This window comes from Myiozetetes cayanensis, unplaced genomic scaffold (genome assembly GCF_022539395.1).
Source record: "Myiozetetes cayanensis isolate MyiCay16 unplaced genomic scaffold, myiCay2020 scf12, whole genome shotgun sequence".
Taxonomy (NCBI): domain Eukaryota; kingdom Metazoa; phylum Chordata; class Aves; order Passeriformes; family Tyrannidae; genus Myiozetetes; species Myiozetetes cayanensis.
Window position 1 is genome coordinate 22,662,284 of NW_026086826.1, and position 24,327 is coordinate 22,686,610.

The window sequence follows — 24,327 nt, forward strand, 5'->3', positions numbered from 1 at the left end:
AATTAGCTGTTTAAAATTTCAGGCAAATTCTACTCTGTCAAGACTGGTACGTTTATAATCTGACCGTGAAATTCATTTTTTTTCAACACTTTGGTACTGCTCAAGTACTTAAAATCACAGTTTGAAAGACACAAAAAATGGAGGTTAGCTGTATACAGAAAATTAGAACAAGCTTTGACTCTAGGAAAGGACAGAAGCAAAAAATGTCTTGTAGGTTGTGATTCCAGGGCTGGGACGTCCCCCTTCGCACAGATATGTTCCAGTTTAAGGGATTTCTTTTTTCTACGAAGACCTGCTGCGAAGTGTCCCACTTTCCCTCAGGCAGCCCTTCAGTCACCTGTGTTTGCAAAACAAAGGGTTTACGTACATCCTGTGGCATACAGTGAGTTACACAGGCTGGCAGACGCCTAAATGAGGCTGGATCGCCTCGTTTGCAATGCCAGGCTGAAGCCGTGAGCGCACGATGCCCTCTAGCGCTTTTTGCCAGCAGAGCGCCCGAGTTTACACATTTTAATGCTGTCGTGGCACATTTTATGGCTAAAACAACTTTTGATTAGCATAAAGTAAAAGTTATGCTTACTAATTAAACCAATACCCTTAGTGTTGTGTCTCTCCACGCAGTGACTCCTCTGAAAGGAAGCGTGCACGAGGCAGAGCTCAGGCTGCCACTCAAGTCAATTGGAATTTTGTAATTTAATTCATTGGACTTGGGAATTCAGGCATCTTCAATGAACATATCTATGCCTTGTCATTATTTCCTATTTTCTCTGCTTATCAAGGCAATTTATTACAGTGTTCTCATTCTGATACCTATATATCATATGCATTCTAAGATTTCCAATGTTTCTTGGTATTGTAAGAGGAAACACAGTAAGAGTTATGATTAAAGAAACCACGCAATACAATATAGATTCTTAGTTTTCACACTCCATTTTAAAAATAAAGTTTCATCTAATATGGTCTCACTGGCTTGAATGGAGTAGGTGTCACAAAACCCAAATGATGATTTGATTTCCAGTTCACATTTTAATTAAGAATTATTGCTGCTTGTTTTAAGTACTCCTAAGACATGCATTGGAGTGTAACTTGATGGTGTGTCTTTGACATCAGTCATTCATTCTTACACTTGGAATTGTACTGTGCCATAAAATTGCTGATTTTAGAGATGGATTTATTAATATGTGTGTTAATTCTGATCCTTCTTTATGATCACAGCAAACTGTTAATTCATAGCTATCTACAAACCTTTCTCCTGCTAAAGTGATAGTATAATGTCAAAGTTTTAAGTCATGTTTTTTTAAAAAGCTACCAGTTGATTGAAATATTTTAGAAGAGATGCTGGTGTTGTGATACTGTGTTTCATTTTGTAATCCCATCTGCTGCTTAGGCCAGATATGCATTTTCTGGATGCAATCTGTTGGTTTCCAATGGTTTACTACATGGTGGGCTCTATCGACAAGTAGGTGAAATAACTGTTAGAAAACTTAACATTGTAGTTCTCAGTGGTTTGTTGTGTGTATCGTGATTGCATGTTTCAGTCTGTGTTGTAGTTGAACACGCTCTTTTTGCATGCATGGTTTGTGTCTGTGTGCTGTAATTTGGGGTTTCAAATTTCTGATTTATAAAGGATATCATTAGTGAAAAGGGTGACAGGGACCACAAGTTAATATCTTCAAAAATGTAAGATTAAAACTTATTTAAGTGCATTAATATGTCTCTTTAAATGAACAGATTATAGCTCTGATTCCAGTGTTATTCACTACTGAGTTATAAATTGTTTGAATTCATTGACTCGGGTTTTATAAAGATAGCTACAGAATGTAAACACTCTTGAACGTGTCCAACAGTTTTCATTTTCCATCACTTAAAATATCACTTACTCCTACATTTCTGTCTTCACCCCTGCTAATATGTTTACATATGGGTTTAGCAACATTGATTTAATGTAAAAATCAGGCAGAAACAGGAGAAGAGCAAGGGCTCATGAGTATTTTAGTAAATGCCTGTGTGTAGAGTGTAAATTTAAAAAACTGTTTGCTTCCCTACACAGCTAATACCGAATTGGGGCCACAAGCCCATAATATTAATTTCCCTTGGAAAGATCAAAAAACTTACTTGTTCTCTTGAATTAATAGAATCCAGTTTTTCTATAAACTTGGCATTGAAATTTCAGTATATGCTGCTATTTTCAAGGATCAACTGAAAGTCTGAAAAGGACAAATACAAATTACTCAGAAAAAGTTCAGAGTTCTACTTGTCCACTAAAATTGTTAGTATAGATCACATAAAATCAGCCTTTTTTTTCTTGTAGTCAGCCATCAGTGATATTGCACAGTTTCAAAAATAATTATATAGATATTCTTCCAAAACAAGATGTTAAAATGTACCACATATTTGTAGTTTTCCTTACTTAAATTTTAAAACGTAGTTTACAATGTGTTACATAAATTTAGGAACCTAAGAAGATCATCACTGAAAAGAAAAATTGGACAATTCAGAAAAGAAAAGAAGGACAATTAAGACTTAGTTAATATTGTAAGATTACCTCATAAGAAGCAATTATGATGTCAAAACAGCTCCACCTTGTCAGTAAATGGAATAATGCAGAAATCTAGTTTTCCATTTTCCCTTGAGAACTCTTAAATTCACCCTCTCTTATTTTACTTACTTAAATTTTGCTAGGTTCCTGGAGTCTTTATTATTACAGAAAAGTCCATTCTAAGCTTGCCAAAAAGTGCTTGGGGTCTGTGGAAAATATCATTGTTAAAACAGCTGAAACAGGCTTCGTTTTGGAGACAAAGCTACAAGGCATGATGAGAACCATAACTCAGCTGTCTGTGAGTGTGGTCTAAGGTTGGGCTTCAGAGAAACATCGTCCAGCAGTGTGTAAAGTTTTACTGATCCCCAACCGCTCCTAAAAGCATCATGAGAACACTCCAACTCATAGGTTAACCTAAAAGATGAATGTATTAAATGCCCTGGTAGAACTTTTAGCAACATTCTGAAACTGAAATAAAACTGTGGGAAAGAGCAACCCAGAGCATTTATTTGGGTCATTTTATTGTCAAAAGTAATTGCAATGGAGCAAGTTGTTGCAGCATATTGTCTTCCACAGTAACCATTAAAGGCTTATTTAAAAAAAATAAAAATATATAATTTAGCAAAAAGAGAGGGACTGTAACAATCTACTAAAGTAGATTCTGTATTCAGTTAAGTAATTGAGATGTTTTACTTAATATAGATTATATTAGAAGTTATGTTATGTACAGGGAAATGAAGGGAACTGAGCTGATCTGCAAATGCCAACCATCGCTAATCTTTTAAGCGTTCCATATTTAAGTTGCTTGTTTCTTTTTCCCCCTCTTTCTCCTCATAAAAGCCTAGATGACTTATTAAGATGTGGGGTCACCTTTGCAGCTAATATGGTGGTGGTGGACAAAGAAAGTACAATGAGTGCTGAAGAAGACTACATGGCAGATGCCAAGACTATTGTAAATGTTCAAACGCTCTTCAGGTAAGGCATTTTTGCGACCTTTACATCCTCATTACTGTGAAATACTTGATGCCTTTTGTGCCAAGATATTATTCTTTTCTCTTCTGCTCAAGTTTTCCGTTAAATGAATTTGTTTCTTACATGGACGGACTTTTCCCCACCTTGTTTAGCAATACACTAAGAATCCTGAGGTATTCTCCTGAAATCTGAGATTAAATTCTTTGCATCCCAAAAACAGATGATCGTTTTAAAAGCTAACTGTCAGGTTTACAGGAAGGCAAAGAAAGCTACTCTTGAAGACTTAGGGCAAAAGGTAGTTGAGAAAAGCCATTTTTCCTCAGTGCACCAGACTTTCACAATAATCCTGCAGCCAGTATGAAAAGTAGATCCCTCTAATGCTACGAGGTAAGCAATGCATCATTATGAAGTTAGTAGTAAGTGTTCACATTTTGAATCTTTAGTTTTGAACAAAAATTAGGTTTTAAGGTGCATATATGCAACACATATGCAATACATATGGCAACAATATGCTAAGGGCCATGAAGGAATAAAATGATCAGTCTAGTAAAGAAGCTGGGGAGGCCATGATGAAAAGCTAAACCCTGTTCTTGTTCCTTTGAGAACATCTCATTCAAGCCTTTGCGTTAAATATCTTGGTTCAAAAAGTGTGAAAAGATGCGAAAATGACTCTCTGAACTGTGAAAAGTATTATTTGCTTAACAAAAACACCAAAAAAAATCCCCCCCCCAAAAAACTCACACTACCCAGTCAACTATGAAATGCTTCCCTGATTTGGGGTTTAGCATTTCCAAGTATTCATTCTAATAAAAACTGGAAAAAAAAATAAGTCTTTCCCTAGGGGATTGAGTATCATTCAGTATTGCTTTTATTGCAATTACATCTTTTCTCTGACAAGCCTTCCAAATAAAATTAGAGAGAGGTGCATAGTAAAAGTCTTTTGAATCTGTCAGTGTCTTAGAAAACCGAGCTCATTAAAATAAAAGTATTTCAATTGAGCTTTTTTTCGTAAATGCAGCTCTGTGAGAATGCAGTTAGAAATTGTTAACATTTCTGCACGGGCTCAAAAGAAGAAAAATCTGTTGCACAAGTAACTTTAGTTCTGTCTTTTTGTGTCTTTGGGTTTTTGAATTGGTACCCGACACTAGCCCAGGTGTGTGTTTAATAATCACACTGACTAAATTTGGGTTTGAAACTATAATCAGACTTAATCTGTGCATCATTCAGGTCTGCTCTTAACCTGCTGTGCGAGGGTATCTCACTGAGGTTTTCCATGTACATAGTTTTTTCAGAAATGCATTTTTCCCCAAATATAACACAGAAAACTTAGTCGAATCAAAAATAAAACTTGCAAGGCACCAGTTGGATTTTCCTGTAGTTGTGTTCTACTTTGTAAAATATTGTAGTAGCAAACTACATATCATAAGTATCCAGCTAGATCTTACTATAATACTCCTTCAGTTGTCTTGCACAATGCTTGCAACTAGATGGCAGCTTTAACTCATGTACAAGCCACATATCTGGTTCAGTATCAGACTGCATGGTACTATTCACAGTCAAAATAAACCATAATAAATAACCTGGTTTAAGGCTTATCAACACCGTCTCATAAAACTCTGTAAACGTTCATAAATAGTGTATTGTATATATTTTTTTCTATTTTTGTCCCTAGAACACGTACAATAATTACACTGCATTTTTATATTATGTGAAAGTGTAGAAATAAGTAAGCTTTGAGAAGAGGCATAAGGCAGTGACATTTACCTGTTCTACAGAATAAACTACATTCATTGCACCAAGGTATATAGTTCTGTAAATGAATTTTAAAAATATATTTAAAGCTTTTTCATTACTTAATAATAGATAATAACATAAAAAACTAATGAAGAAGAGACTGAACATGGAGGAGATTAACAGTACTTAACACAAACTGTAGAGTTAAAGAAGGATTTTAAACCACTGGATTTAATGTATGCTGTTCTCAAAGACATCACAGTGAAGACTCAATTCTCACCAAGTGAAATCATTCAGAGGACACAGGCTAATGTAACCCTCACTGATGTGATTTACTCAGGCCTGAAACAGTGATGTGAATGTGCTGCAGTACTGTTTGGCCTAGGCTGGTAGTTCTCATACACCTGTTCTGACATTACTGCTTGATTTACACAAATCATAATCCTGCTTTGCCAGAAGAGTGTGCCCTGCCCCCCCTGCCTCAGAAGACAGATGTATTCTTCATAAGGACAGGGTTATGAACACCTTTAAGGCTAGAAGCTGTTCCATAGCAATTAAAACTGTGACAGTGCTAGCTTACCTGACTTAAGTACAGCTAAAAGTAGTAAAGAAGTGTGACTCAAATGGGCACACTGACTAAGAAAGGAAATCTTTAATCCTTTGGATGGGAAAGAACAAGTTATCATAGTTTAAAAATTAAAGAAGAAATTAATAGTCTTGGGCTATGTCTTAAGATGCTTTTCACTTTTTAAAATGAAAAGCCAACCATTGAGTTGAGACACTTATGAGTCCACCTCAGAAAAGCTGGGTTTCCTCAGGCAGTAGGTCTGTACTAGAAGGACTATTTATATCTACTCCTGCTCTAGTAATTAAAAGCTTTAAATGGTGGTGTTTGGGAGGCCCTGCTTTAAAGTTTTAGTAGCTAATGTCTTGAAGGCTCTGTTTGAAATCCTGCAAGAAGCTTTTGACTGCTGTACACCTAACAAGTCAATAGTTTGGCTGGTATCTAGCTGTCAGCACCAATTTAGAAATAAACTAAATGAGGTGTTATGATGGCATTACATTATTTTCTTGGTTTACCATTTTGGTTCAGGAAAGAACTAAATGTATCTCTTGCTTGTCTGATTTTCAAATACCAGTTCAACAGCAACCCGTGTCTTCCATCAGGCTGATGAGGGCATTCTCTAACCCATCCAGTCCTTTCTTACTAGAATGGGGTAGAAGAGAGGGATCTTTGTACAGAAGTAGCTTGCTCCAGTGTTGAAAGCTTGCAGGCAGTGTGCCTTGCACCCAGGGCAAGAGGCAGTCTGTCCCAGACTACCTGGAGAGTAATTTCCCCTAATTCAGCTAGAAGGCACTCGCAAGTAAAATATGAATTCTACCAAAACCAGTTTTGAAACTGATTTCCTAAAATAAATCAGTTTTCGTATCTTGGTGATAAACTGCACCCATCTTTAATGGAAACCTAGCAACTTGCATTTTTTTCCCCTGGAAGTTGTGTATATTTTATCATTAGATCAGCTTTTAATTTCCTGTTACTCTTAGTTCTGAATGTTATTGTTAGCTTTTAAATATGAATGCGTGACCTTTAATACAGCAATAGAAGAAAACATCCAGGCAGCAGAAGCTTCAGTAATTCAATACTACATGGTACAGAATCAATGCAGAGGAAAATTATTCTCTTTCCTCAGAACTTGAACACATTTGTTAAGCTACTTAGTAAGCCCAAGTTCATACCTACAAGTGTGATACTTTCATGAGCACCGGCAAGTTTTTATAACACACAGCATACAAGTGAAGATGTATCACAGTTGCATCTCAAGGGTTTGGTTATTATCTCTTTAATCTATGCATATAGGTTCCATCTCTAACTACTAAATCTTTAGTAGGACATAACAGTACAAAGGTACAGAAATTACTGAAATGCCCTTCCAACAACAATGCACATAAATGGTCATTGTTAAGTGATCCACATTCTTACCCAGTTTGCCAAGTCCATTTTGCCTTATATGATCACATTTAACATTTCACAGAATCACAGAACCAGCCGGGTTGGAAAAGACCTCCAGGATCATCAAGTCCAACCCTTGATCCAACCCCACCGTGGTCACCAGACCCTGGCACTGATGCCACATCCAGTCTCATCTTAAAAACCTCCAGGGATGGAGAATCCACCACTTCCCTGGGCAACCCATTCCAATGTCTGATCACTCTCTCTGTAAAAAATTTCTTCCTAATATCCAACCTAAACCTCCCCTGACAGAGCTTAAGCCTCTGTTCTCTTGTCCTGCTGCTGATTGCCTGGGAGAAGAGACCGACCCCCACCTGGCTACAACCTCCTGTCAGGTAGCTGTAGGGAGTGATGAGGTCTCCCCTGAGCCTCCTCTTCTCCAGATCAACCAACCCCAGCTCCCTCAGCCTCTCCTCATAGGACTTGTGCTCCAGTTCCTTCACCAGCCTCGTTGCTCTTCTCTGGAGCTGCTCCAGCCCCTCAATATCCTTCCTGAACTGAGGGGCCCGGAACTGGACACAGTACTCGAGGTGTGGCCTCACCAGTGCTGAGCACAGGGGAAGTAGGTCAGTTTGTAGTACAGTTTGTATGTCATAGCATAAATAACTCAAGAAATCAAATGGAAAGAGTTTGTAAACAAGCAGCAGTTTGCATGCAACCAGGCACTAAGTGAATGCTATATAACCTTGAATTTCTTGTTGTTTCATACAGATTTGTGTCATTTTAGAAATCATTAAATAAAACATCTGGCAATTAAATTAAGTGGTTTCTTTCTAGCATTTAAATGTTTGAATGTATGTCTTGAATGTGTTTCTTTATGAATTCTACAACAGAGTGTTTCGTAGTTTCCTCTGCTGTTGTACCAGCATTTCACTGTGCCACAACCCACCCGAGGTTTCAGAGACTCCATTAAAAACATGGACATGAGCACAAGCTGTAGCATTTTGTATAGGTTTACATTTGTGAATTGTTATAATTAGAGGTATAACTGTTATGTTACATTCTTTTAACGTACAGGTTGTTCTCAAGCCTAAGCATTATCACAGAATTAACTCACCCAGCCAACATGAGATTCATGCAGTTCAGAGCCAAAGACTGCTATTCTCTTGCTCTATCCAAATTAGAAAAGGTAAGGAGATTTGCCTCCACTCCTACTCCCCAGTCTGAATGTTATAATTTTACTACTTTTTCTGATTTTGTAACAATAATTTCAAAACAAGTGGAAACAGTGAAAGGATTTTATGGTTGTAGAGAGCTACTGTAAAAGATGATTTTTTCAAAACTCTACCCTTATTTAAGAATGAAAGGTGATTTGATTTCCATCACTTTACAACATAATATTAATCAACCAACCAGTCTCAAAGAAAACTGATTATTTTTGGATAATTGAATATTTAGAGCTAATAAGGTTTTCCAAGAGGCTGATAAAGGCAATTAACATGAAACATCTTTTAATTAACTAAACACTTAAAACATGTGGCTTTTATCATATTTTTTTTATTCCACTTCACTTTAAAGGTGCTAAAACTTTATCTTCTGTATGCATTTCCAAGTATCTGTATGAGATATTTAGTGCTGCTGTGACAGTTTGAGAACAGCAATTGTTCTCTGTCAAAGGGCAGTCCTAGTGACAGTAAGGATAGTGGCAACACTTAATTGCTATATAAAACATTCATATTTTATGCACTGACATGCATACAATGGCATTTTTGAGCTGTGGAACAGGGAGGCTATAGGGAGATAAGTTAAACTTAATATGCTTGTTCAGTACACTATGGAGCATTTGAAGTAATACTGTGTCTGTTTAAGTCGGTAAACTCAAGGACAATCCTCTTTTCCCCAGATCTTCATTGGTGATCTGACCTACCCCCCTTTGCACTGCACAAAACTTGCAGTATCATGTTCATGATCTCTCAGGCCATTTTCTAAATTTATGAGAGTAAGACAAATAATAGCACCGTGACAGTCTTTTTAGACAGAAAGCTTTCACTCCAGTCATCTCTTTTTCCCCTTGCTTGCTATCTATCTGTCTATATTACTGCTAGGTTCTCTCATGTAGCCTCCCAATCTCTGCACCTCAGATGTCTTACATATCTTGGCAAATTTGAATTCGTGCCAAAATCATTACAATTATACAGAATTAATATATAATTTCCATTTCCTAGCTGTAAAATAAATTTCCTAGATTCTGGGCATTTCATATGGCTCACTATTTATTGTATAATATTAATAGAGTTAATTTCCACTTAATGGAAAAGAGCCTCTTCTAGAAACTTACCTTCACAATCCAGTTTCTTATAGAGGCATCAAATTCTGCAAAAATTCAGCCTGTGTAGATGGGATAAGTACAAGAAGTAAATCTTTACTCAGTTGACTGACATGCTTACATATCGGCCATAAGATGTAAATATCTGGGTGATCTTTTGTGATTTGTTGACCTTTGCCTGTAATAGCACCAAGGCTCAATCTTATTTAGGTGGTGGTTCTGACAAGCACATAACATGGAGAATTGTGAGGAAGGCAGATCAAAGTTATTAAGCAAAGAGAGGAGCCGTTTGCAGCAGGAGGCACAGCTTTATTTGGATTATGCCACTCCCACTATACATTAAAGTTTGCACCTGTGGCTCCTCAATTTTAGCACTCCCTCCCTCAATAGTAAATTCAGGAAGGATAAGCTGAAACTGGATGGAATCATGCACTGCCAGTTTATTCGGGTCAACAAGTGCCAACACCTGGATGGTGCCTTCAAGACTGTGTTCCAGCCTAACTCTATTCCTTGGTGTAAAATGACCTGCTGGGTCTTTTTAATTATTTTTTTTAACATATTCTCTCAATTAATTCCAGTTGCTTCTGGAATACTCTGTGGGCTGTAGCCTGTCTATGTCAATGCAGTGAAAACAGGATATTTATCTCAGTTCTTTTTTTTGCTTTACATAGGCTCCTCTATTTTTTCCAGCAGAGGTTCTGGAAATAATTAAAAATATTTTAAATTCTTCCCTATATTTATTAATTTATTGTGCAAGTCTAAAATTGTGAAAATAGGCTGGAAGCTGAACAGGTAATGAACTTCCTATCCAAATTATGCTCTGCTGAAATAGAGGTAGATAAATTATCTTAAAGAACATTTTCTTCTTTGTTGTTGCAGTTGCCTGCTGTTGGTATTTCCCTGTCATTTCATCTTAACATTTGCAGGAAGAACTTCACAGGTGGTGCTGTAGTTCATTTGATGTTTCAGAACTCCCTCATGCAAAATGAAAGGCAATTAAAATCTACAGTAAAAATTATCTAATGCAGTGAAACGTATAGCTGCTTGTTATTTTTGCATTAAGCGCCTCATTTTCAGAAAGATTGAAAACGTCAGGAAAGTTGCCTTGAGGTAGCACTGAAACACATTTGCAAAATTGGCTTTTCAACCCAGTGGGCTGCAGAAGAAAGATACACAAATCAGTTGTCCATCTGCTGTTGCAGCTGCAACTTTTCTAATTTTCGAGATAAATAAATCTGACAGTAAACTGAGCACTGACATATGAGAAAGCAGCAGCCCTTTTACAACAGAGAAAAAGAAAACCAAAACATTTCTGGTCTAAAAATTAAAATTATTTAATTAATATCTATTAAAATCTATGTTCTCCATTTGTCTTAGAAAAGAAAACAAGTGAGGTAATTACTCCCTCTTTCTTGAAAGAAAGGTTTATAATGCTTGGGATAAGATTCCCACTTTAGTTTTCTATGATTTTTTTTTCCCTAGTAAATATTGTAGATGTTAACTGAAGGATAAAAATTCTAAACTTTCAAGTCATCATTTTGAATAAGTACAAGCTCCTATACCTTCTAATCAAACCAATACTGTCATTTTGTATCTTCCATAGGGATAAGCCTATATAGATGTTAGGTGAGCAGAAATCTATCTGGGATGGCCCAGTATATTTGCAGTGATATACAAAAAGCCAGGCTGCTTTTTTAACCTTCAGTTAAGGACAGAGCATGCCCTCTCCATTTTCTGTTTTTAATATTGTCCACGTATTAAGCAGTTTTGAATTAACATTAAGTAATAGCAATCAATAATGACGTGGTTTATAGAAACAGATTGGTACCTCTTAATTGGTATCTTATTTTACATGGATCTCTAGTGATTTACATCAGCTACAATTCTAAAACTTTACAAACAATTAGCACACACATTTGGCTGCTGAACTAACAGGGTTTTAGAAAATTGCTCCGGATCAAAACCAGGAAATTAATCTATTCTTGCCAAAAATTTGGGATAGAACCAAAACCAAGTGCACTGTAAGAAGCCACAACCTCTGTCATCTTTGTATGTTCCTGAATGACCAGCAGTGCCCCCCACTTCTTGCATATTCACTGGAGCAAACTTTGCTTTGTTGCTACACAACAGTTACAGCCTCTCATGGCCACTCCCATATTGCTGCCTGTATCAGAGATGGGCCCTAGATCTCTTTCATCCACTGACAGAGTGGCCTAAAACAGCGTTTCACATCAGTTTGGGGCTGGCATTTTGTAATTGGTGTGACAGAATTTACTGTTATAAAGGAATAGGTATTTATGTAGAATAGTAAAAATATAAAAGCACAACAAGGAACCATAAGAAAGATTTGGCATAAATATAAAAGGAGGTAGAAAAGACGGAAATAAACTGAAAAGCATATGGACTTAAGCTTCTGTGTAGATATTCTGACAATATGCAAACCCTAAAGGAAATAATTAATTAACTTTAAATTAAATAGAGGAAGCACATGCTAACAAGTTCTAAAAGCACAAGAGTACACCTGTTATTACTCAGAAAGAAAGCAGTAAAAATTCTACACTTCATCACTGGAGCAAAGACACAAACACAGGAAGACTGAGGATTAAGTAAAGATCTCCATCTACTAATAGCTGTGTCTTAAAATGCCATATATATATGAAGTTCTACAGAACACACTCATGCCATGATCTTTTATTTACATTCCTAGAAATAATCTATGATGTTCTTTAAGTAGTTATATCCTTTAAGTAGTTATATCCTCTTCCTCATTAATTCCAAAAAGTGTCAGTAAAGGAGATGCTGGGCATCACACTTATTGTGGAATAAAACTGCTGGGACATTCTGGCACATTCCTGGCTTCTGCATCCACGGTATTCTATTCTTCTGTCCTTTTTAAATTGATTTGGTAGAATATGCCCACGCAACTTGAAATGTGATGACTGAAACAATATATACAATAATAAAAATCTTTCAACCTGAAAAACTGTACAGACTGGACAAAGATGCTGCATACTTGTAGAAAGCAACTATATTAAGAGTAAAGGGATTTTACACTTTTGATCTCTTTCAAGGTAATATCAATTTCATATTTTTTATTACAGTTCTACCAAAACCAACATTAAAGTGTTTTCTATTTTTTTAATTCCTTAACAGAAAGAGCGGGAGAAGGGATCTAATCTGGCATTTATGTTTCGATTGCCCTTTGCTGCTGGCAGGGTTTTCAGCATCAGTATGTTGGATACACTGCTTTATCAGGTAATGTGAACAATAATGTGACTTAAAGCAAATATTACCACCTATTCTATTGTACTTAATTGTTAGATAACCTATTTTCCTACATATGATCCATTTAAGTGTGTGTCTATACCAGAAACTACCAAAGGCAAAAGATAATAGAGCATGTTCTACACGATGGTATTAGTTCAGTTATCAGTCCCAAAATCACCCTGTCCTTGCACAAAATCTGTTGTTAAAGAGTATAATACTGTTTATGAACCTCTCCACAGCCAAACAGTTTTGATAAGGCCTACATAAATTACAGATTATACAGACTAATAACGCTTGTACTCTGCAACAGAAAGTGCCCATTCCCACAAAGCAATGTCTCTAACAAAACAAAACAAAAAAATCAACAGAATTACTTTAATGTGTAATTTATCAGTCATCTACATTTGCTCATAAAGGCCTAAATTACGTCACTGTGGCCCGTCCTCTTACTTGTGCTGACTAAACCTCCAGAGGATCAATTATTTTAAAGTATCACCCTGATACATCAGGCTGACCAAGCAGCACTTGCCTTCAAGGATCAAGGTACACAGAATAAGCAGCAAGACCACTACGGCCCATGTAATCTTCCCACCTAAAGCAGCTGCCTACTTTGTACCTAGAGATAGCCTGTGGATGCTTCTGTATTCAGGTGTGAAACACTGTTGCAGGGAAACTTGGTAATTTTGTTCATGAGAGGTACTTTTTTATTGCAATTCTACTTCCAAATAAATTCCATGCAGGCAAGTTCAACATAAATAGAATTACTGGAGCTAAACTTTTGTCAAGAAGTTATTAATATGGAAACCAGTCATGCATATGGACATATACACTCTAGATGTTGTAGAAATAGGTGTATTTGCATATAAAACATCTTCATAATCATGACCCAGAATGAAAACATCACATACTGCAAAATTAAAAAAAAAATTAAAAAAATTAAGAGACCTATAAACAGATCTGTCATTATCAACAACTCCTGCTAGCAATTAAGTAACTTCAATATTTTATATTTCCTCCCAGATGTGAACAGTCATGCTATAACTTGACAGAGTAACAGCATTCATAGAAAGTGTTTAAAACAAAAGGTCCCCCACACTCATTCTCACTTAAATTCCACATGTCCTTTCTTTGAGCTCCTACTGCTCATGGGTGAACTGTCATTTTTCTAGAACTATCTTTCTTATTCCAAGTTGGAAATACAATGAAAGCAACTCTGTTCTTTTTCACGGTTCCATCCTTTTCTGCACAGCATCTTTATCTTGTGCATACAAAGAACAGAGTAAATGACATGAAGAACCGCAGGATTCCTCTGGGGCTTCCCGTTATAGGCCAAAAAAAAAGCCTTTGAATTATCTTTAGGGCACTGACTGAAAAATGAAAACTTGGTCTGGCAAATCCTGGTAAATACACTTGGTAATCTAACAAAAATTCCACAGCATAAATGATGCAGCCAAGACAAAAAATAAGTGAAAGTTACAAAAAAAACTTCTTCAAGATGCTCATTAACATTTAGCCCATCACACTGGAAGATTACCAGCACAAAAATTAAAATAGTTGAATCACTGTGTATCAAAATGAATCTGTCTAGCTTCAGAGTTTAAACAAATTCAGATTCTATGAAGGATTTATATAACACCTTTGTAAGGTATTTCTTTATGAAAACCTATTTGCTAGCTCTGTATTTGCATGAAGCCAAAAGTTTTAACAGTACATTGTGTTCCTGCAAGGACTGATAGCCAGCCTTGAACCCTGCCCTGCTACAATCAAGAAGAGGTGGCAATGAACAGTTTGACCACAGTCAGAAAAGCACCCACATGGCCCTCTGATTCCAGCATCCCAGCTCCTGAGGAGAAATATTTGTGATTTTTAGCCGATCTAATGCCTGTTCCTGGCCTAAGCCTGCACTTCTACGTTGAGCTTAATTTCTACCTTTTAACCAATAGCAACACACTTGTGTTAGCAGAGCAATAAGCCTGGGCTGAGACAAGACAGATTAACCCTTAAAAAACCATGAAATTACTCTTTTGAATTAAACTAATAGCAGTTTCATCTCAGTATTACCCACTTCTCAGACCCATTTAACATATGACAGCATTTCTTTTGCACAGAAGAGTTTGTTATAATTTCACACCTGGTAAGGCTAACACCTTACTTCCACTGATCTTATGTCTACGCTCATCTCTGCTTTTATGCCTCAGTCTTCTGAATCCTGAATGTACATTGCATGCACATGCAGAGCCAAACTAGAACACTTAATTTTATGTAAGTAAATTCAGAAAAAAAAGAGGAATAGCTACTTCTACAGTGATTAAGATACTTAAAGAGATGGATTGTAAAAACAGATGTACAATTTCTTTGAAATTCATACATGGTGCTGATGGTTACCTGCTCATCTGTTCATTAAAGCTTTTTTCTCTCTTTTCCGTCTCTCCTGTTAAAAAATCTTGCAGTCATTTGTGAAAGATTATATGATTTCTATTACAAGACTTCTGCTGGGACTTGATACCACACCAGGATCTGGGTTTCTTTGTTCTGTAAGTTATTAAAAAAAAAAAAAAATTAGTACAGAGTATTAGAGAAGATTTCTCTGCCATCTGCAGTGTCTTTGTATGGCATTTCCTTTTGTGTAAGTCCAAGAAAAGCCATCTGCTTCCTTTTTCACCAGAGGAGAAGAAAAGAAAATTAGATAGGAAACACACATTTTTAGTTCCATAGCAAAAAAACACCTCCCAAGAAAACACAATACATTTTATAAAGCAGAAAGGAAAATACAAAAGTCAGGAAAACACAAAAACTAAGTGCATTTTATATGACATGGCAATGACAGTTCAGCAAACAATTTAAAAATTAAGTATATAAAACCCAGGAAGCACTGTCTATACTGTACAGCCTGGCTATGTACGTCAGTATTCCCTAATGCAATTTTTATGTGTATATACACACATGAAAAATAAAATCACTGAAATTATTATTAAAATAAACCCCACCTTTCTGTTTTCTCCCACACCCATCATACCCTAGCTGGTAAACAGATCAATTCAAGTTGCTTTCTGGGGACCTAAAAAGAATTGCAGGATGTTGTACTCTAAAAGGAAGTTATCAATGATGGTTTACAAAAGCTGCTCCAATAGAAACCAATTATGTATTTCTTGGTCAATCATTAAGCTTTGTTACAGTGAATGCATGAGAATTGAATCTTGAAAAGGAGCTCATATATCTTGAAATAAGGCTAGTGTCATAGTAATGAAATAATTGAGCTTCATTTAAGACTTCTTTATGCCATTTACGCTTAGTGTATTACTTCCTCCCCACTCTCTTCTCCCCAGATATGCAGCCTGCAGTCTAGTGAACAGTGAATCTGGCTGCACTCAAAATCCTCATGCAATCTTCAGTGTGTCCATCACCAGTTTCTTACTGCTGCCAATATTTAGTTCATTCTTTTATATTTTACTCAAACATGAACACTGGATGAAGGATGCCATGTAAGTTTTTAAGTAACTTGAAAACAAGACCAGAAGTTCACAAGACTGAACTGCTTGCACTGCAATGTCTTCTAAAGAGGGAAAAACCAAAAGAAACAGTATTACAAACTCATTGGAAGTTTCAGATTTGTTGTGGAGCAAAGGTGCAATGCTATGACACGATAATTACCAGCTAGCGTTTAGTTTTAATTTTTTATTTTCATGCGTAGCGTAGTGCACAAGTGATAAGCCCTCAAGAGTTAAAAGTCCTCCTTCCTATTATTATTTGTTCAGATGAAAATCACAGAAGAGGATCTATGGATTAGGACATATGCCAGACTGTATCAGAAACTTTGTTCTTCTACAGGAGACATTCCAATTGGAGTCTATCGGACAGAATCCCAAAAGCTTGCAACATCCGAGGTAGGTCAGTTTACTGTAATTTTCTTTGGATTTGATTACAGAGTATACAAGGCCTCCCTCTGCTGACACATTCATGGCCCCACTAACTCAGGCACAGCTAGGACAGGCTCTGGTTTGAACTTGCAGGTATTTGTAACAAGCTCTATAACCAGGTGCTCTGTCATGTGTGTCAAGAATGTCAGCATTGTATCAAAACAGGTGGCATTTCACTATTCACACGACTTTCTAATTTAGTCTCTTGTTGCTCATTTCTAGTTAGCGTTATTAAAAGTATTGTGGGATATCTCTAAATTTAGCTGCCAGACCATGGTAATTTTTGAAATATGTATTCATGTGTTTACTGAATGAATGTACAAAGAATTACAAAAGAACTTTTCCCTGACTACTTAGCATACTTTTGTTTGTTTGTTTGTTTGGGCAGCTCTTATTTCTGTCATGTATTAGCCATTTGTTTATGTGACCATTAGTACATCTCATTAAACCACGGCTCCAATGCAGCTCTAAAATGCAACATTGAGCAACAACTTTCTCCTTTCTTCTGACATACTCGGACATAGTTTACACTGATTTCTGAGGCAGGCAATTTGTATTTTTTCTTCCATATTTTGGAAAAATATTAGAAAACACTAAGGCATATAACGCCTAACTGCGAGACTTATCCTGAAGTACAAACATACAAACAAAAAATCTATGCAAGATTCCACCCAGTTCCCTAGTGTCTCTCTTTGGGAACCACCACTGTCTCTACAGGTGGCTTTTACTGCTTAGCCAGTGGACTGTGTCACTGTAATAATGTCAAATGATTTTTTAAATATAGCAGCATGAACATAATGCATCAAAATCATTCCCTCAAGAAGAATGCAGTCAGCCTTGCTGCTAATAGAAAAAAAGTCTGTCATAGCTTTCAGCAAAACACAGGAGATACCAGATTTTAAGAATTCATTAAATAAGGATAAGATAAAATTCATGGCAATGCTTTATCCTCACATTCTGAGAGAACAGGGCTGGCTATTTAACTTCAGGTCCAAGAGAGAGAATGCAGAAAACTTGAACTGTGAGCATATAACATACTGTGAAGAGTGCCCCATTTGGTGCCCTTAGTTTTCACCTTTCTGCATTTTCACAAGTTTTCAAACATACAGGCTGACTGGCAAACAGGATTTGCAGAAGGGAGGGGTAACTACAAGAGTAACCCTCATCTTTTCTACATGAACTTTTATTTTTGGCAGGATGTTAGGGGACAAGCCTACACACTCAAATTCATCTTCTGAGGCAAGCTTAACTGATAAAGATATTTCAAATATTTTCAATATTTTCGTTGGGAACCGCTAGAGCCTGTACACATGCAGCTGCTCAGGTGCACGAATACTTGATCAGACAAGACACAGATTTAGCTGGATTATCTTTTGCAAAGAAGCAGTTTGTTAAAACATTCAGACACTGAAACCAGCCTGGAAGCTTCTGTCTGGTAGATAAGAGCTGAGTTCTATATTACTTTCTACCACCTTTCACAGGTAATCCCATGGAGAATTTGAGTTAGATCAGGTAGATGAAGAAGCTGAAGGAGGCTGGAGAAATCCTCTGGTTAAATTTTCTAATTGTCAGGTACTGGACAAATGTGGAAAAGGGGCACTGCTTGTTTATTATGTGACAAAAAAAGCAGTTGTTGAGATTTTTAAGCTGAAGGCTCCAAATGCAGAACCCCAGTGGTATTTTCACACAAACACTTCTGCAATTTCATGTTTAGTGAGTGATGATTTGAACAACCTTTCCCCTCTAGAGGGACTCAAGGGGTACCTCCCCTAATCTAGCTCTTCCCCAGGATATGAAAGAGCAACATCTAGCTCTGCATCTGCGGCCTTTATGGGTAGATACCTACAAATACAGAGATGCTGAAACCCCTTATCTTTCTGCAGAGTGTTTATTTTGAAGTTAAAGGAATTTTTTACTAATTCCACTGATCAAATTAGCGTGGGCTATCATGTTAGCTTTTCAATACATTAAGCCAGAAATAACACCGTTGGATGAGATCTTTAAAGTGGAAGTTAGAAAAAAGTAAATTGCTCTGTTACTTGGGAACTATAGATTTTAACCATAAACTTTAAGGTTTATAACTCAGAAAACCTCCAACATGAATATCAATTTGAGTTTAAACAGACTTTTAGAACTTAATTTTTACTACACAGTAATGTAGTAACAATTAATGGTTAACTCGAGTCACAAGAATAAAATATACCAATATTAATATTTTTATATCTACAATTTATCCTTTGGCACCCCCTTTTTGTACTATCCAAATGAGAAGCCCTCACCTCACTGACAGATAAGTGTAATTCCTTTCAAAATAAAGCAAGCTTTCAGTGATTTAGTAACTAAATAACAAATGAATCTAGTCTGCCTCTCAATGACCATCACACCTATGACTCAAACCATTTCCATCTCATTTAAAAAAAAAAAAGAGAGATGAACTCTTTTTTTACTACATGTGCAGCTGATTTTCTGTGGTTCCTGTTAAATGGTCCGTGTTTGTTTCTTTAGATTCGTTTCTGTTTAAATTGTCTTTTGTTTTCTTTTTCCCCTTCCTTTGTCAGTCTCGAGAAATGGCTTCGCAAGTAAGTATTCACTAATTGTCTGCCTGTTTCTGGGTGTCATGGTTTAGGCCCGGGAGGCAGTAAACCCCTCACAGCCACTCCCTTGCTCGATCTCCCCAAGGTGCAATGGGGGAGAAAACTGAAAGGGTAAAAGTGAGGAAACTCGTGGGTTAAGATAAAGGGAGTTCAATAAGTTAAGCACTGTTTCCATCACAAATCCAAAACACAGTCCCATACAGGCGACCACGAAGAAATTTAACTTAATCCCAGCCTGAAACGGTATGAAAAATTAAACCCTAGGAGTAAAATCCTCACAGAAAATGCAATTATGCAGGGGATCATCCTTGGGTAAATAGATCTTAAAGCAACATTGTTCTGGATACAAGCGTTGTGCTAAAAGTCTGAAAGCTGACAGCCTGGGGCTTTCACAAAGCCTAGTAGAATTTTGGTGCCTTTTGGGCCTGTTCCTGATGCATTCTGAAGTTAAGAGATGTCTTTACAGTCTGGTGAAAGCCTTAAATGCTAATAGACAAAAAATCCCCAAGTTCATCATAAAAGGAGTATGTGGCTATACCTAACAATGGTTTAGACAGCTTTTGGAGCAGAAAAGCATTTGTAGAACCCTAGATGCAATTAAGGGTTCTTGGTATGCAGAACAGTTAACATAAAACTTACAGTTAGATAAAAATAAGGCATTACTTTCGAATGGAATAGATGAAACTGCACGTTGAAACTGTTTGTGTTTTACACACTCAGCTCCCAGGGAGCAGCAAGACAAGGGAGCAAAGATCTAAAACTAATTGGTGTTTGATGTTGCAGTGCTGTTATCATGACAGAAATCCTGATCATCTTGAATAGGAACTGGTGTGTGCCCGCGACTATTAATGACTGTTTCCATTCCTGCCACGTGTTGGCCAGCCTGAGCTTATGTTTAAATTTTAGGGCATTTAACATCCCATGACAGCACCTTGCCTTGAGTGGAGAAACCCCTGTGTGACAGATGTCTAACAGTGCAAGTGAGCAATCACACCCTTCTGGGCACACAGATACTGAGACAGAAACCCGCCTTTGAAAAACAAAACAAAAGGCAAACAAAAAGAAAGGTTTAAAGGGAAATGTTTCTTCACTGTGTGGCACAGTAGTGACACCATGTCATCAGTTATGCTTCTTGGCAGATTTACAAGCTATGGAAAAAAAGGAAATGAAATTAAATGAAAGCAATCAAACCTCAAAATAATGAGAGTTACAAAATTATTTTTGAGACTGATTAAAACAGAGGGGGAGACACAGAAGTACTCTGTGCTGTGCTTCTGTGTATTTAACAGCTGCCACTGGGAGACACACCTCCGAGCTGCTTTTGCAAGAGAGTTTGGAATTCTTTGTTTTTGCTTTGTTGCTAAAGAGTTGAACTTTTTCCTCTTGCATAGAGCAAAGGGCCATTCTGCACAGCTTTATCAACAGGCAACTTAAATCTTAATGGTCATCTAAGTAAATACTTAACTGTCACAACGATGATTGGTCTCTGCCTTTTCAGTACTACTGGATCAAGTCCAGATGACTGTGTTACCACGAGCTCCACAAGGAAAGATACCAATGCAGGCAGGAAGAAAGGCAAAACAACACCATCCTTTATACTCAGTTTGCATCTGATTTGTTCACACCAAATAGCTCTGTGCTATCCATAAGTAGCACCTTATCAGATGGAATATACTCTGCCTACCTTAATCCTTACTGTAAAATGTGCACAAAACCAAAATGACAACTTAACAAACAACAACAAAATCAAATAGCATCCCTGTACAAAGGGATGTAAGGTTCTCTTTTATGCCCTACCCAAAAAAACATCAGCTGAGTCAGCAACAAAACTTCAAAGACGATGTAAATAATTCGTTTTCTACTGCAGACTGAACTGGAGAGCCTCAATAAATTAGATAGTCTTTGCATGAGGTTCATTGCAACATCCTAGTCTAGAATATTAAAAATATGATTTCATTGAAGTGCTACAACATAAACATTTGTAGTGTTTGTTTTTATTGTTTTGCTGTCTGTTTGGGTTGGTTTGTTGCCTTTTTTGGGTTTTTTTCACAGATAAAAGCTAGTTTGTGCAAAAGTGAAAAATTTAAGTATCTTTCACCCGCTATCCAACTGACTCATATCAAATACTATTTTATGTACTCCAGGAACCTTACAGATTCTGTGTGGGAAAGGCTGGTGTGCCTCTTAAAGAAAGCTTGTATTAAACAATGATGAGGTCAGCAGATTCTTGCTTTCAGATTTCATATTAATGGGAAAAGGCCATGCAGTAGCTCTTTTGAATTTTCTTTATTCGATGATAACTTCCAGCATATTGTGAATTGTTTCTGTTCTAAGGGATTCATGTGAACTCAGCCAACTCCTTTGCATCATCTTTGTTTTATACTTCATACTTTCATATGTGCTGGAAGGTCAAGGATGCCTGGGAATTTGAGATACAGTTAACAGGCACATTCTACTTATGGTCTTAAAAACAGTACTGAAAACAGTGCAGCCAAAGTTGAACTATTACTCAATGAATCCACAACATACATCTAAAAAGAGGTTACGGAACTGAATTTCTGTCTGAAAATATGCAGACTGGGAAGAAAGTGGAGAATTCATTCAGAAAAGGTTCCTAGATTCAGGAAGGGCAGTATCAGGCTAGAGATGCTCTTCTCAGAATCAAAGTGGAATCAAGCATTAAATAACCCAACCGTGACAAACATATTTATATCATAAATGAGCTTTTTACATAAAAAGTCAAAGTCCAATTAAAGAATGCCCAATTCAGGAACTCTTGCTAAGTACAAAGAGCTGAATTCCCTCGGCTCTACTGCAACCAATACACATGTTCAACTGCACTGCTGAAAAGAGGAGACAACATCCTTATCTGCTTCCATTTTGTAAAGCCCTTAATCTCTCTTGTCATCTTCCTTTTCAAGTCTCAAATCTCTATCAGCGTGGAAGAGTGGGAAGACACTAAAGACACCAAAGAACAGTTTAGTTTCCGTGGTAATCACCGTAACTCAACCTCCAGTGATCAGTCTGACCACCCCCTGCTACGACGGAAGAGCATGCAGTGGGCGCGCCGGCTGAGCAGGAGAGCCCCCAGGCACTCGGGGAAAACAGCAGAGAAAATCAACCAGCAGCGAATGAACCTTTACAGGAGGTCAGAAAGACAGGAGCTTGCTGAGCTTGTGAAAAACAGAATGAAGCACCTGGGCCTTTCTCCAGCAGGATACGGTATCACTGTTGTAATACTTTACTAACAACATCAGCGTTGTGCAAGATGAGCTTATTTTTAAGAACTGAGGGTGCCATAATCAAAATACTAAGTTCATGATAATGGGGTTTGTTTTGTTGGTTTAGAGTCTTTTTTTTTTTTTTTTTTTTTGTGCTTACCAAGAGTAACAGCATGGTTTTGATCCGTTCTATTATCACTCATTCCGGTGTTCAGATGGAAGGCTCAGAAGGCAGCATGTCAGTCACACTTATATTTAGCATTTGATGTGTGTATGCCGAATGTATAAACTCTACCCTGTCACTGAACAGCTGTACCATGTTTCCACAAACGTGTTCAAATACATTTTTAAATTTGACCTATCCATAAAATACCCATCTGCTGAAGGTAAATGGGGTAAATTTCCTGCAGAACGGATAGTTTTATTTGTCTGCTTAACAACGAACATTCTTAATCCATGTTCGAAACATCAATAACCAATGGCAATAGCCAATTTTGACATTAATAGCAACATACAACCCAACAAGTGTTGTTATTGTTCCTACTCATACAAAATCAACTTAACTACAAGAGAAGGCTGCTACAGAATATATGACTGTAGTTTTGCTTAATCTCTTCATGTTAAATATGTAAATACAGTATCTTTTTTCCACATTCCAAGTAAATAATTACTATTCGTTCTTTCTTTGTGTATTCTGTGCAACTCTCTGCAGAAAGATTCAGGACTCAGTATTTTGCAGGAGTTTCACAGGCCACAATAACATTTGATCAACCACAAAGAAGTTTTATAAATTTGATTCATACTTATGGTAGTAACATGAAAACTTTGTTGTACTCCTGCTTTTCCTGTCAAATCCTAGTTAAAAGCCGAAAGTAAATATTCATTTCATTATTCAGATTTAGGATGATTATGTACCATCTACAGAATAGCAAAAACCTTAAAAAAGAAAAAAAGTCAGTCTTCATTTTCAACACATCACTAGAAGAATAATTAAAAGTCTCTGCTTCCCACATACTTACCTATGCTGCAGGGCAGGCTGGTAAATCACCTTAAAGGTGGGTTACATTCAGAATTGTGACTGAAAAAAGAGAAGAAGATTTTTAAAACATTCAGAAAGAAACCAGGACATTTTTGAGCTGATAACTCAAAAGATAATATGCCAGTTTCAATTCAAATACAGTTGAAAAGAGGTTGCTAAACTTATTTAAAGTCACTCTGACAACCAGACACTTTTTGACAGCTTTCTGTACCAAAGGAGATCTTTTATCAAATTAGTTTGTCAGAAATAATACTGTTCACAATTAATTTGTAAATATAATTAATTTGGTATATTTTTTTCTGTCTCCTAGATGAAATGAATGATCATCAGAACACCCTTTCTTACATCCTGATCAATCCTTCTCCAGATACAAGATTAGAGCTGAATGATATAGTGTAAGTTAAAGCACCCACATAAAAATATAAAGTCACAAGACCTGCAAAATTGCTGTTTTGCACTTCCTGCTTGAATTCCTTTTATTATCTTTCTGCTGGAAAAGAACTCCAAATGTTTCCATAAACCTAAAAAAAAAAAACCAAAAAAACCCCACTTCTATTTAAATAGCCATCTAATTATACTATATATGTATATATTAAAAATTAATATTCTTCTTAAATTTTTGCTGTAATTTAGCTACTCAGTCTTAACAAAAAGATCAACCCCTTAAAATCAGTATTTTCAAATGGGATTCTATTACATAGATTCAGAGATAATCAAAGCAAATAGAAGTCTTCCCCTGAATATCATGTGATATTTATGCTTAAGAT

The 24,327-nt window shown here is 36.7% G+C and overlaps 1 protein-coding gene across 6 annotated transcripts in view; it reads left to right on the forward strand.

Moving 5' to 3' along the window:
- KCNT2 (potassium sodium-activated channel subfamily T member 2) overlaps positions 1-24,327 on the forward strand; it is a 125,636-nt gene that overhangs the window by 94,417 nt on the left and 6,892 nt on the right. For 2 of the 6 annotated variants that reach the window (XR_007627749.1, XM_050306980.1), the window contains exons 22-30: positions 1,388-1,459; positions 3,380-3,514; positions 8,274-8,385; positions 12,676-12,777; positions 15,240-15,323; positions 16,545-16,673; positions 19,265-19,285; positions 22,222-22,522; positions 23,871-23,955. Coding sequence is in view for 5 of the 6 variants with exons in the window: in XM_050306980.1 (XP_050162937.1) it covers positions 1,388-1,459; positions 3,380-3,514; positions 8,274-8,385; positions 12,676-12,777; positions 15,240-15,323; positions 16,545-16,673; positions 19,265-19,285; positions 22,222-22,522; positions 23,871-23,955 (1,041 nt within the window). In the remaining variant the exon portion in view is untranslated. The remainder of the gene's footprint in view (positions 1-1,387; positions 1,460-3,379; positions 3,515-8,273; positions 8,386-12,675; positions 12,778-15,239; positions 15,324-16,544; positions 16,674-19,264; positions 19,286-22,221; positions 22,523-23,870; positions 23,956-24,327) is intronic. The other 4 variants (XM_050306983.1, XM_050306982.1, XM_050306981.1 and 1 more) reach the window with 4 other exon arrangements.